Source organism: Cynoglossus semilaevis, chromosome 11 (genome assembly GCF_000523025.1).
Source record: "Cynoglossus semilaevis isolate Cse_v1.0 chromosome 11, Cse_v1.0, whole genome shotgun sequence".
NCBI lineage: Eukaryota > Metazoa > Chordata > Actinopteri > Pleuronectiformes > Cynoglossidae > Cynoglossus > Cynoglossus semilaevis.
In genome coordinates this window covers 14358549-14370729 of record NC_024317.1, presented here as the reverse complement: position 1 = coordinate 14370729, position 12181 = coordinate 14358549, and the positions used below count along the sequence as shown (strand labels likewise).

Genomic DNA, 12181 nt, shown 5'->3' with positions numbered 1-12181 from the left:
CCTGGTTATTGTGTCAGATAACTCACACTTTTAAAAACAATACTTATAATGTCCGATAATATCGGCAGACTGATATTATCGAACCGATATTAGCATATTATGTAATATCTTTAAGAATCGTCATCGCTTTTTTCTCTAATAATGAAAACCTGATAACTCAATGCCTGCATTTCCCAAATGATGTGTCCTAAAAATAGTTTTGGGGATAAACAGCTGTATATTAAAGTGAAAGTCTCTAGATGGCAGTGCTGCAGCTTATTTAATTATTAATTCCTATAAGTGTTTGGACAATATGGGCATATAGTCAAAACATTATCATCAGACATCCCTAGTTCTTACAGCATCAGTAAAGTCACTGTTGGAGAAGATCGTCTTGAGAATCTGTCCCAGCATCCCATCGGGATCTGCTCGACCTGTGACATCACAACAAGAAACTCAAACAATTACCTATTTTATTGACCACTGTCACCAAATCATTTCATGCATTTTTTTTTATATATGTCTCATTTGGTTCATTACCTGGATGACGATCATCAAATGGATCAGGATCAGTTTTGTGATACTCTGCTGTTTCCCATTCAATCACCTCAGACATTCTGTAGAAAACACAAAGCAGAACAAGGTCATGTGACTGAACAACCATAAACTGCCAGGACATAATTAGAGGAGCATCACTTACTTTGTTAAGACAGACAACAGACCGTCCGTGCCACCTCGTCTGGACTTCTCCCACTCGTCCAGCAGTTTGACCACTTTTGCCTTTGAATCCACAGCAGGAGCAGTAGCAGCAGAAGCTGATGAAACATCACCAGATGTTTCTTCATCTCCGGAAGACATTGCAGTCTGGATGAGGAAAAAATACAAGTTATGTATTATGTTAAAAATATAGTTCAAGTGTAAAACAAAGAAAGTGTTTTAGGCTAAATCTGAGGTCACCTTTTTGCTATCAATAGTTAAAAATAACTCTTTTTACTTTGTTTCTTGTTTACCCAAGGTAGGCAAAAACTGTTGTAGTTCTTGTTTAGGTAGCTTTTACCCAAGGTAGGCAAAAACTGTTGTTCTCTTTTGGATTGTTCTTTTAATTTTTTTTTTTTATATTCTTTTTTCACCTATCCAGATTTTTTTATCATCTGGAAAATTTCAACTACAGTCCTTTAAATTTTAGCTATCGCTAGGCTAATGCTTCCGTTATTATTAGGCAACTGTGTAGCTCTAAAAATACTCGTTTTTGTGCTTCATAAAAACTATATAAACTCATGATGGTTCTGGCTCCGTGATTCTGATAATAGCTCCGGACTAGGCCAACACTTGGTTTCTGGATCCAGGTTTTATGCACCGCACTAGTTCTAATTAATGAAGCACACACAGATCCTGGCTCTAGTTCTTGGAACTATACCCTGTGTACGTCTTTATTATAGTTGTAACAATGAGTGGCTGTTTTTGTCTCTATGTCAGTACTATCTGGTTCTAGTTCCTGCAATTATAAAAGTCTTAGTCCCAGGTTCTTTTCCTCGGGATTTGTAAAAGTTATTGGAGCAAAGAAGAAACTCGCTTGTAGAATGTCATTTTTATTCACTACACACGTGTCTATAGTTGCTGGTACTGGTTTTTTTTTCTCCTGCTAATAATTCCCAATGTGGTAACACACAAAATTACAGTGCCCTGTGCTCATTTGCAGGTACTTGCCCCCTCACTTTTTGTTATCTCATGACGGAATTTTTCAAGTTAGTCCAGAACCGCTGTTTTCTGATGGTTTTGTATGAGGTAACGCGGTGACGTACGCGTTAGTTTTGTGTTTAAACTGTCAAACTCTATTTGAGATTCACAGCTACAGCGTGCTCTTGACAAACGAACAGCCGCCTCATGTCACTTACATTTAAACCGTCACTCACCTCCACTTCTTCTTTGGCCTACTTTCAAACGTGTCCTTTGTTAAAAAATGTAATTATTCCCGGTTTTACAGCGGAAAAACAACGGCCGCCGTATGAGGTAAAAAAAGTTTGAGGTTTATTTTTTTTAAACTTGTCCGGGCAGCTGCACGCTGCGTCACCAAGCGGCTGTCGATGGCTGATGACGACAACCCACTTTGGCATCATGGGAGTTGTGGTGCACCGTGGTAATGAACAATCAATTTATTTAACACTTTAATAGTAATAACAGGAAAACCAAAATTGTGGCTCAGAGAATTCTGGGAATTCTAATTTATTTCAAAATTCTGGGATTAAAAATTAAAAATTCGATTGTTGGCCACTTTTCTTTTAAGGTATTCTAGAATGCTTAGATTATTTCAAAACATCACGTCATCACGTTTACTTTTTTTTTACTTTTTTGGGGTCTTTTGAGAAAATGAAAAATGTTAACCTAAGCGGTTAACATTTTTCATCAGCCATCAGTTTTGGCAGGAACTATGCCTTAATTTCCCAAGGGATCATTAAAGTTCCATCCATCCATCCATCCATCCATCTATCTATCTATCGCCTTAAGATGCACATAGATTTACATAAGCGTTTCGTCATGACGTTCATAACAGTGACGTCACTACAATCTCCGCCCTCTAAATCGAAAGCGCACAAACATCCCTATTGTCCAAGATGGCGGCAGTGGTGCAGCTTCTGTGATGCCGACATGTTTTTAAACGGCATTGCCTTTTTTTCGTTAATATACAAGTCGATCTTAAGCGTCCGGGTGGAGAGTTCGACTCTACCGGTGCTGTCCTGTACCACCTTACTCTCGCAAAAACTCAGAAAATCGCTCTCCGGATCTGATTCCCTCTTCCACCGGTGCTACTGCTATTGCCACAGCCACCACCGCCTCTTCTACTACCGCTGCAGCTTCAGCAGGCACCGAAAAGTTTGAGCTCCATCATCGTGTGAAAATGAAACGCCAAGCCGGCAGAGACAGCAGTCCGCCCAGGGCCGCCGCTAAAAGGTTGCGCGAGAGGGAACGAGAGAGTGGTCGGAGAGACGAGCTGCCACCACCACCGCTTGCTCTGCTGCTGACAGAGAGTCGTGGATACCATCGCCGGAGCCGCAGCAGAGAGCGAGAAAAGCCACGGATGAGGGAGGAGCGGACAGCTGCGGCCGCCGCCGTTACTTTGGATCTGCACCACCGGCACGAACTAAGCCTCCTTGGCCGACCACCGCTGCGGACTACCACTGCAGCAGCAGCAGCAGCAGCAGCGGGGGCTACGGCAGAGCTGCCAGCTGCAAGGCCCGGGACTCTGGAGTACAAGACGCTGCTAATTAGCAACCTGGGCTCGCAGGTGTCAGACGAGGACGTGGAGGACGCGCTTTTTCACGACTTTAAAAAGTTCGGCGATGTCAGTGTGAAGCTTTCCCATACGCCGGAGCTGGGCAGGATCGCCTACGTCAACTTCAGACACCCAGAGGACGCCAAGGAGGCGCGACACGCGAAGTCTTCCAGGTGAGAAATAGTGAAATGTCTGTGTATGTTCTCAGTGATTCAGGTCATCTTATCCAAAGCAGTTAAATATAGTTTAACTGTACTGTCTCAGTTTCTGGCGAGGTTAAACGTCTTCAAGAAACTAAGGCAGTCTGATTGCCCTCTTCATAACTGCATTGGAAATAGCGAAATCTACTGGTGAGATACCTTTCAGTATAGACCACTCTGTTTGATAATACCATCCAGTAAATGGGCCATGTTGGGGACAAACAAATGCAAAAACATTTCAGTATTAAAGCTGTTACATCTAGCAAATAAGGCAATTGTTTTCATAAAATAATGACAAAAAAGGTTATACGTTTAATTAAAATAAAATAAAAAAATCTAATTTTACCACTGGTTAACAGTATCAGAGGCAGAAATGTTTTATTGACCCCCAGGGGGAAAATAATCACCAAATGCTTTTCCCTCATTTGTCCCTGAACCGCGTGGTGTTATTTATTTGCTGAATAAAAAAATATTACAAGTACTACCTGACTTGTATTCAGAGAATATTCGCCAGAATGTTATAGTTTATAGTTTCTGTCCCTAACTTCAGATTCTGTAACACTGTAACGTAGGTTTGTATAATCATGTCAAGATACGTAAACCTAGAGGTGTTGACAAGTAACCTTTAAATGGGACATAGAACCATAAAAAATGTAAGACTTTACTACCTATTCTTAACTGTTACACCATAATGGTTGTTTCTCTATATTATTCAGGTATATACAATTATCCAGTAAGATATTACAAATATTTGACATTTTCCAGATTTTGTTATTATTTAGTTATCATTGTCATATAAAACGCAAATATGACCAATAATTATAATCATATATAACATGTTAATTAAATGTTTACTGATTGAAATATCACAGAATATTTCAAAATATACTGAACTTTAGAAAGCTAATTTTTACATACGGTATACTTAGAGTTTTAAAAAGGACAGCTGTAACTTCGTCGTAGGGCAACACAGGTTGGAATTGAACTTTGTGCCAATGTGTGCATGGTCTACATTTGTTTAGCACACTTTTACAATTTTACATTTTGTTTCTTTTCTTTAGGTTAATGCTGGGTGAGCGGCAATTAAAAATCGAACCCATGTATGTGAGGAGACGGAGCGTGACACCCCCAGATGTTGGTTACTTACCTCTGCATGCACCATACCCATATAGGCAGCGTTCCATGTCCCCGCCTGGTCCTGGTGTGAGCAACCTGAGGGAGTTAAGAGTGAGACATTATGCTCTTGACACTTTGGGTCTCAGCCGAGAGAGGGAGCGGCTGTTGGATTATTATGGTATGCTGGATGAGAGAGGCCGGCCATACGGCTTTCCTGCGATGCCTGTGGTGGAGGATTTAAAACCTGAAGATGACCAGAGGGCAACCAGTAATTTGTTTATAGGAAATTTGGATGGCAATGTTACAGAGGCAGAGCTGCGGAGGGGTTTTGATAAGTATGGCATTATTGAGGACGTTGTCATCAAGCGTCCAGCCCGAGGACAGGGTGGGGCCTATGCTTTTGTCAAGTTTCAGAACTTAGACATGGCCCATCGGGCCAAAGTGGCCATGCAGGGGCGCCTCATTGGTGGCAACCCAATAAAAATTGGATATGGTAAGGCCAATCCCACCACCAGGCTCTGGGTTGGTGGAATAGGACCTGGAAATTCCCTTGCTGCTCTAGTTCGAGAGTTTGATCGTTTTGGAAGTATAAGGAATATTGACTATGTTAAAGGTGACAGTTTTGCTTATGTTCAGTATGAAAGTCTGGATGCTGCACAGGCCGCCTGCTCCCAGATGAGGGGTTTCCCTCTAGGTGGTCCTGACCGGCGACTGAGAGTGGACTTTGCTAAAGTAGAAGAAAGTCCCTCACGACAGTTTCCTTCTGGATACCAGCCTTCTGTTGCATTGCCCACAAGCTATGACATCCTAGGTGATGCCTATGGTCGCCGCCGAAGCCTGGAGCGAGAGTTAAGAGGCACCAGGGACCGATCTTCCCCACCCTCCCACAGCCTCCTTTCACAGAGGGAGAGGGACAGGGCAGTAGACAGAGACTTTACTAACAGTCCCACCCGCAGCCTGGAGCGAGAGGTAAGAGGCACCAGGGACCGATCTTCCCCACCCTCCCACAGCCTCCTTTCACAGAGGGAGAGGGACAGGGCAGTAGACAGATTTTAACCATTCCAGCCCACCCGCAGCCTGGAGAGAAGAGCAGGGGGCGTGGAGGCATTTGGCAGGAGTGCAAGATCTGCAAGGAGCCGTAGCAGGAGTAGGGAGCGATGGCGGGAAGAGAGGAGGAACAAGAGGCGAAGCCGCAGCCTTTCGGTGGAAAAGCAGGTAGAGGAGAGAGAGCGAGAAAGGGACAAGGACAGGGGGAGAACCAGGGTTCGAGGTGTAGGTGGAGTGAACTCTCCTGATGCGAGCCCAGACAGAGCAAGGGTACGTGCACCAGACTCCACTACTGAACCCAGGGACCATTCTCCAGACAGTGCAGGTCGTCATGCCTCTACTACCGCCTCCAGTGAAGATGATCCACCCTCTGGTCGCCATCACAGCAAGAGGTCAACCTCCAGCATCCACCATGCAAACCATCACAGAAACAGCGAGGCCCCAGCTGCTGGTTCTCCTGCTGTCAACATCCATGACACCCACACCTCATCTCCAAGCACACTCTCTGAGTTTGCCCAAGCCTCTCTCTCCAAATCATGGCACGGATTCTTTGCATTGAAAAACAGCAGCTTTCCTACAGACCTGTACCTGCTGGAGGGCGGTTCCACTTTCTTCAACACTGCCATGAAAGAGATCCTTAAACCACAGGCAGGCCAGAACCAGCCTGCCCAGCTCAAGATTGCCCAGAGGCTACGCATGGACCAGACACGGCTCGATGAAGTGTCTCGCCGTATCAAATTAGGACGACCTGATGGCTTTGCCATCCTTCTGGCGCTCCAGGGGCCCATCGACCGCCAGGCATCATCCTCAGATCCTGGACTGCAGGTACGCCTTTTACGTCACCTGGTGACCTACTTGCGCAACAAGGAGGCTGCCGGGGTTGTAAGTCTTCCTGCCTCAAAAGAGGGAGGATCTGGTGCAATGCTGTACGCCTTCCCTCCGGGAGAGTTCTCCCAGCAGTACCTGCAGGCCGCCAAAAGGACTGTAGGTAGCGTGGACGAAGAGCATATGGTGATTGTGATTGTCAACGACACTAACTGATGATGACACCGAGAGGTTCAATAGAAGTGTAGAAACGATGTACAGACTCACCACAGGAACTTCCATGTTTTTAAAAAAAAAACATTTTATTTTTGTTTTTCTGACATTTTATTGAATCATGGTGGATTACACTACACAACTTTTCTCTTTTTGTATTTTGCCTTGTTTAGATCAGTGAAGTTGCATGTTTCACCCTTTTAACTATTTAAAAAGGAACTGACAAGTTATTCTTATGCTGAGAATCAGTATAACACCAAGGCTTGCCCTATCGAAATATATGGCGGCCTTTGGGGACCAAAAGAAAATACGCAGACACTGCTAAGTGTTTCAAACTGAAATCTATAGAGAAATCAGTGATTTTCTTAGCACAGACCACACTAGTTGTTGATTCATCCCTGCATTCAGCATTAAAATATTTTTTACTTTGGTGCTTGAAATCCATTATACAGATTTACCCCATTGACATAAACTGGTCACAGGAGGCAGCAGTAAACCAGCAACCTTCCTGTCTTGATTGGCTAAAGTCGCTGATTTCTTCTATAATCTTTTGTGTTTAAGAGTAAGTGATGTTCTGTTTAGAATATGTTAAGAGTGACTAAGTGGCCTAATTGGATGGACTAGTTAAAGTTAGTCTTTCCTTCTTCTAGCTCCAACTACAGATTACCATTTGTCATGGAACTACACCGAAAGAAAATCTTGTTGGTCTTTAACAGCTTTTACATGACACTAAAATGAGTCTGTTTACACGGAGATTTGTCCAAACTGAGATTGTGTTTGTACTGTATTTGTACGGTCGTGTTCATTACGAAATGTTTGTGTTTGCAGTTTGGTAGAAAGCAGCAGTTCAATGGTCAGCAGTCATACAAAAACAAACTGTTTAGTTTTGATGTAATCATTTTAACCATTCCAGGGTATACATTATGATTAAGTTTGTATTAATCATTGCATGCAGAAAAAAAAATAGTTCCTTTGAATTCTCTGCTTCCCATTCAGATGGTGCATGGTTTGATGTCACTGTATCCAGGTTTTAATCTGCAGATCCTTCAGAAATTTGTCAAAACCCTAATATTTAAAGAAACTATTTTAGCTTGCACTCATATTTTTGTACCAGTGGTAAAAACACAAACATGGTATCTGGTAAAATTTTATGTTATTTCCTTACTGACCTCAAAAGGTGTTAGTGCTACAGGACATTTTCTCACATCCTATTGAACAAAAAAAGTGACTAAAATTCACTGGGACAGGAGCATCTAGTGCAGGTTCCTGTGAGCAGTTTTTGTTAGGAGCCTAAATTTGAATGGAGAATTTTAAACAAATCGGACAAAATAACAAATTTATATTCGTTGTTAGCAGTAAATCAGTGAATGCAGAATTCCTGATGAGTACTTTTGTAACCCTTATAAAAACATGTGCTGTTGTCAGTTTAATTAAAAAAAAAAGTCTAACATTTTATAAAATAAAGGAGTGAATGTTAAAGAAGAATAAAACTTACTGTAAACATATTTGTGATATGATATAATTCCATGACAAACCCATTCAGGTGTTTGCTCTGCTGTAATTCACAGATGTGACAACCATACAGGACATTTGAACATTTGCTGGTTGTGCCAACTGATAAATACTGTCACTTGTTTATTTTAAACATTCTTATTTTTTTTAATTTCTTCTCAATTACTGAGAAAACTACAATTTTTTTCTGTGGGACACTTTTTGGTATTTAATCAGTTACACACACAATCGCTTGGAACTGTTATTTGAGCTGCGTTGTGGGTCGTTCACATGACAGAAGTTCACAATATCACCAATAGCCTAAGTCATATTTTACAACTGAAAATTGATGTTTTAAAACCAATCTCTCCAAACCAAATTCCATAGAAAAAAATAGTGATTTAAGTTTGGAGACACAGACGCTGCTGATCCACTACCTTTCTCTCCTCCTGTGGTCGGTTTGTGACATTAAAGGTAAATCTAAACTATTCAGTATAAACAACGCCTCTGTCCCCCTGAGCTAAAATCACTGATTTTCGCTTGCTGCCTGAGGGTGAGTGGTTTTACAAATCTAGGTTTCTGGATGTGAAAGTCTAACAGCGATAAAGTGGTGCAAACATTGATATTGTAAACATAAGTTGATGTAATGTTTCAACAGCAGGGGCACTATTGCACACTGGTGACTATTAGCAATGTGCTACAGCAGCAATTAACTATCATTCATCTATAGTTACTTTCCATACATTTTGAACTACAGCATGTATATTTGTCTTCTTTTAAATTGTACATAAGATTTTCTGATGGTCATTGGTCTGATAAACCCTTACTAAACAAACAATCTACAGTCCTTGGCGACAATCTGTTTTTGTAAACACATTTCCCTGCTGTATTTTTTTTATGTTGACAAAAGACCATTTTATTCTTCATCAAAAAGACAACATGTAATAAACATTTATGCTCTTTGTAAAACGTTTGAAAAGTGTCATTTTTATAACCTCAGATAATTTACCAACAGTTAGAACAGGGGTCTAGGATGAGCAGAGGCCCACTGCTGCCATTGTGGTTTTATTGCAGGGCATCAGTGTAGAATCTCCAATGGGTCAGGAGTTTGACTCCCTCTCCCCTAGAGGCTAGTGGCAGATTAAAGGGAAGTGTTGGCTTTATTAAGGGCTGCCTAGCTACTTCAAATAAACACTAATAGTTTGGGATGATGATGTTTAGCACCAGGTAACGACCGAAAACTTTTGCCTTAGCACTCAGTGGTAAATTTGAGTAAAATACTAGGTAGCTTTAGACTGAAACCGATATGGAATTGTAGCTCCACCTACTGTAGCTAGATGGAACTATAACTGCCTTAGAGCAAGAATTAATCTCATTGGAGAATGTGACCCTGTGGCATATGATAAATAAAGTACTACACTTATCACAATTACAACATTTCTAAGCACAATATAATAATGTAATTTAAAGCCAATACAAATAAAGATCTGCTCCAAGCAATGTGCTATCCTACTACTACAAATAAAAAAAGAAAGAAGCTAATTAGGTAGCATTCGCCACTCACTGTAGCTATAGTTTGCTAAAATAAGAAAGAAAGAAAAAACGTTACAAAAGGCCAACCAAACTGCTGACAACATCCCAGTAGTTGATTACTCACTGTAATCCATTTGAAGTCAAGTTCCAACTCTTCATCTGAGCTGACCTGCTGATGCTGCTGTGTAGGTTGTTGAAGATAGCTGCTGACAGGTAGGTGTATGTGTGCTTCCTGTGGCTGGAAAGAGGTAGAAACACACGAGTGCCCTTGTTTTCACTGGCTTTAACCTACTCAAATGTACATTAGCTTCATTTTCAGAATATGAATAAATGAGTCCCAAACAAGTACAAAGACGAAAATCGTCCTCACAGAGACAAATTACTGGTTCATTCAGCTAATATAACTGATATACTAGAAAAGATTTGCTTTGAAAAACAAATGTCAAAAGCAAAAATGATGGGAACATCATAGAGTTAAACAGTTAACGTCTCTATTATATTTACAGTTTGCTGTCGTGTTAAGAAAAGCCTGTACCAAAGCTCTAAACTCATACATTTGCCGATAAAGATGATCAAACCGGAACACAAGAGGGCAGTGTAACCCAAAAAAGATGATAATCATTAAGGGGTATTCGGTGTTTGTGAATCAAGGCTCCATAGGGGTTTTATCAATAAAAAATGCAATATGTAGTATAAAATAGAGTATATTAAACAGGGCTCGTATAATCGTATTTTATATGCATTTATGCATACATACATATACATTCATTCTGTATTATTTCAACAATACATAGATTACACACACATTATGTTTTATTGTAACAGCATACACAATCTAAAACATGGTCAATTTATTTCCAAAATGTCATTACATTCCTGGCTGTGACTTCTTGACCCCTGCAGAAACCTCTGTTTCAGAAAGAGTGAGACAAAGCAACCATCTAACCATTGGAATATATTAACAAAATGGACTTCATGGACAGGGGAGGTTTTAATAAATAACTAACTCTCTGGAACCCACAGAGGAAATCTGGGTCTATGCTAACATGTACAAAGCAGATGCCATCCACTGCTGTATCATCACTACAGTTAAATGTGTTCTGATGATAAATATTTAACTCATTACATTTCCTGAGTATTTGACCTATGAAGATTAAAACAGTTTTCCTTTCTATCTCTTTTAGTCCTACTCTTTCTCCAGATACCACCCCTTCTAGCTGTAAACAGCCTCTCTCTCTCTCTCTACCAACCCCACTTTCTCTCTGTTTACAGACGTACAGTCCGAAAATGGAATGCTGATTAAATATTAATGAAGAATCATGGAAAGGCTCATAACAATCAATGAGAGGAGACAGAAGATCTAGAAGCTACAGGAATTACTGAAACTCTACACCTCATTGACCTTGAAGGGTCAAAAGATCTGAAGGTCTATATCAGAACACACACACGACAGAGAGAGTCAATAGAGACCGAGAGTATTAAGAAAATGAACAAAACCCTCATCTGTTTTGTCCTCTTTCATTTCCTTTCCTTCTGGACTCCTCATTCCTTCCTAACTTTTTTATGCTGACCTTGTTTTATTGTTACATTCCTTCCTCTCTACCCTCCTTATATCTTTCTATCTACCTCCATTTATCTCTTTGCCCTTCCTATACATGTATCTTCATTCTTACTTATCCAACGTTTCTCTTATTCCTTCTTCATACCTCGTTTTCTTTCTTCACTTTTACCTTTCCTTTTTCCCATTCCTCCAAAAAAGATGATGATTAGGGCAGGAAAGAGAAGAAACAGTGAATAAAGGAAAAAAAGAGGCAGGAAAGTATGAGAATAGAGTAAGGAAGTCAGGAAAAAAATTAGACGGACAGAAGAAGGAAAGACGAAAATGTGAAGGAGACAAGAAGGAAGGAGGCTTTAATAACACAACAGTTAGAAGAGGATTATAGGATGGGTATAATCTTGACAGTGGGAAAAAGAGAGGGATTATTTTCCAAAGGACGAAGAAGAAGAACTGAAGTAGGAAGAAAAGTGCAATGAGAATCTTAAGTTAGAGCCGTACAGGAGATGTTCGATGGAGAGGAAGCCAAGGGAGAGGAGGATAAAATTAGAAAACATGGAAAAGAATGTTTTTATCCCTTCTTACATCTCGAATCTGCCACAGCAATGACCAAATTGTTATTTTTTAACAGAAATTCTACACCAAATACTATTTAAAGTCCTCTGTTCATTTATTTTTTACCTCAATGAGACAAACTGACGTCACAGAACGTTACTGGGCTGAGGAGCTGCACGCCTTAAGGCGTGTCATTTCAATCAGCAGAGGATAAAAAGCTCCAGCTCCATGGGATTCAGGGCCAGAGGGTATTACCATGCAGTGAAGTTTGGTATCAAGACGAACTTTCAGAGTACCTCGCCAGTTATTCATGTTTATGCTCCATTGTCTCTTCTGTCATCATCGTTTATTGTCAGCAACCTCTAAGGTACATTTTTAAATTATAAGTAGCCTAAT

General features: G+C 40.7%; 2 protein-coding genes across 2 annotated transcripts in view; one reads left to right on the top strand and one right to left on the bottom strand.

The window, feature by feature from the left end:
• Nucleotides 1-2510, bottom strand: part of LOC103386484 (DDB1- and CUL4-associated factor 1) — a 21652-nt gene extending 19142 nt beyond the window's left edge. The window contains 4 exon segments of the mRNA XM_017036569.2: nucleotides 340-413; nucleotides 520-596; nucleotides 680-843; nucleotides 1893-2510. Of these exon segments, the coding sequence (XP_016892058.1) occupies nucleotides 340-413; nucleotides 520-596; nucleotides 680-837 (309 nt within the window). The 5' untranslated portion in view covers nucleotides 838-843; nucleotides 1893-2510.
• Nucleotides 2511-2575: 65 nt separating this feature from the next.
• On the top strand, nucleotides 2576-9111 carry rbm15b (RNA binding motif protein 15B). Its single transcript, XM_025060481.1, has 3 exons — nucleotides 2576-3423; nucleotides 4512-5511; nucleotides 5632-9111. The coding sequence occupies exons 1-3, from the start codon at nucleotides 2876-2878 to the stop codon at nucleotides 6652-6654; spliced, it is 2571 nt and encodes an 856-aa protein (XP_024916249.1). The 5' UTR covers nucleotides 2576-2875; the 3' UTR covers nucleotides 6655-9111.
• Nucleotides 9112-12181: the final 3070 nt, after the last annotated feature.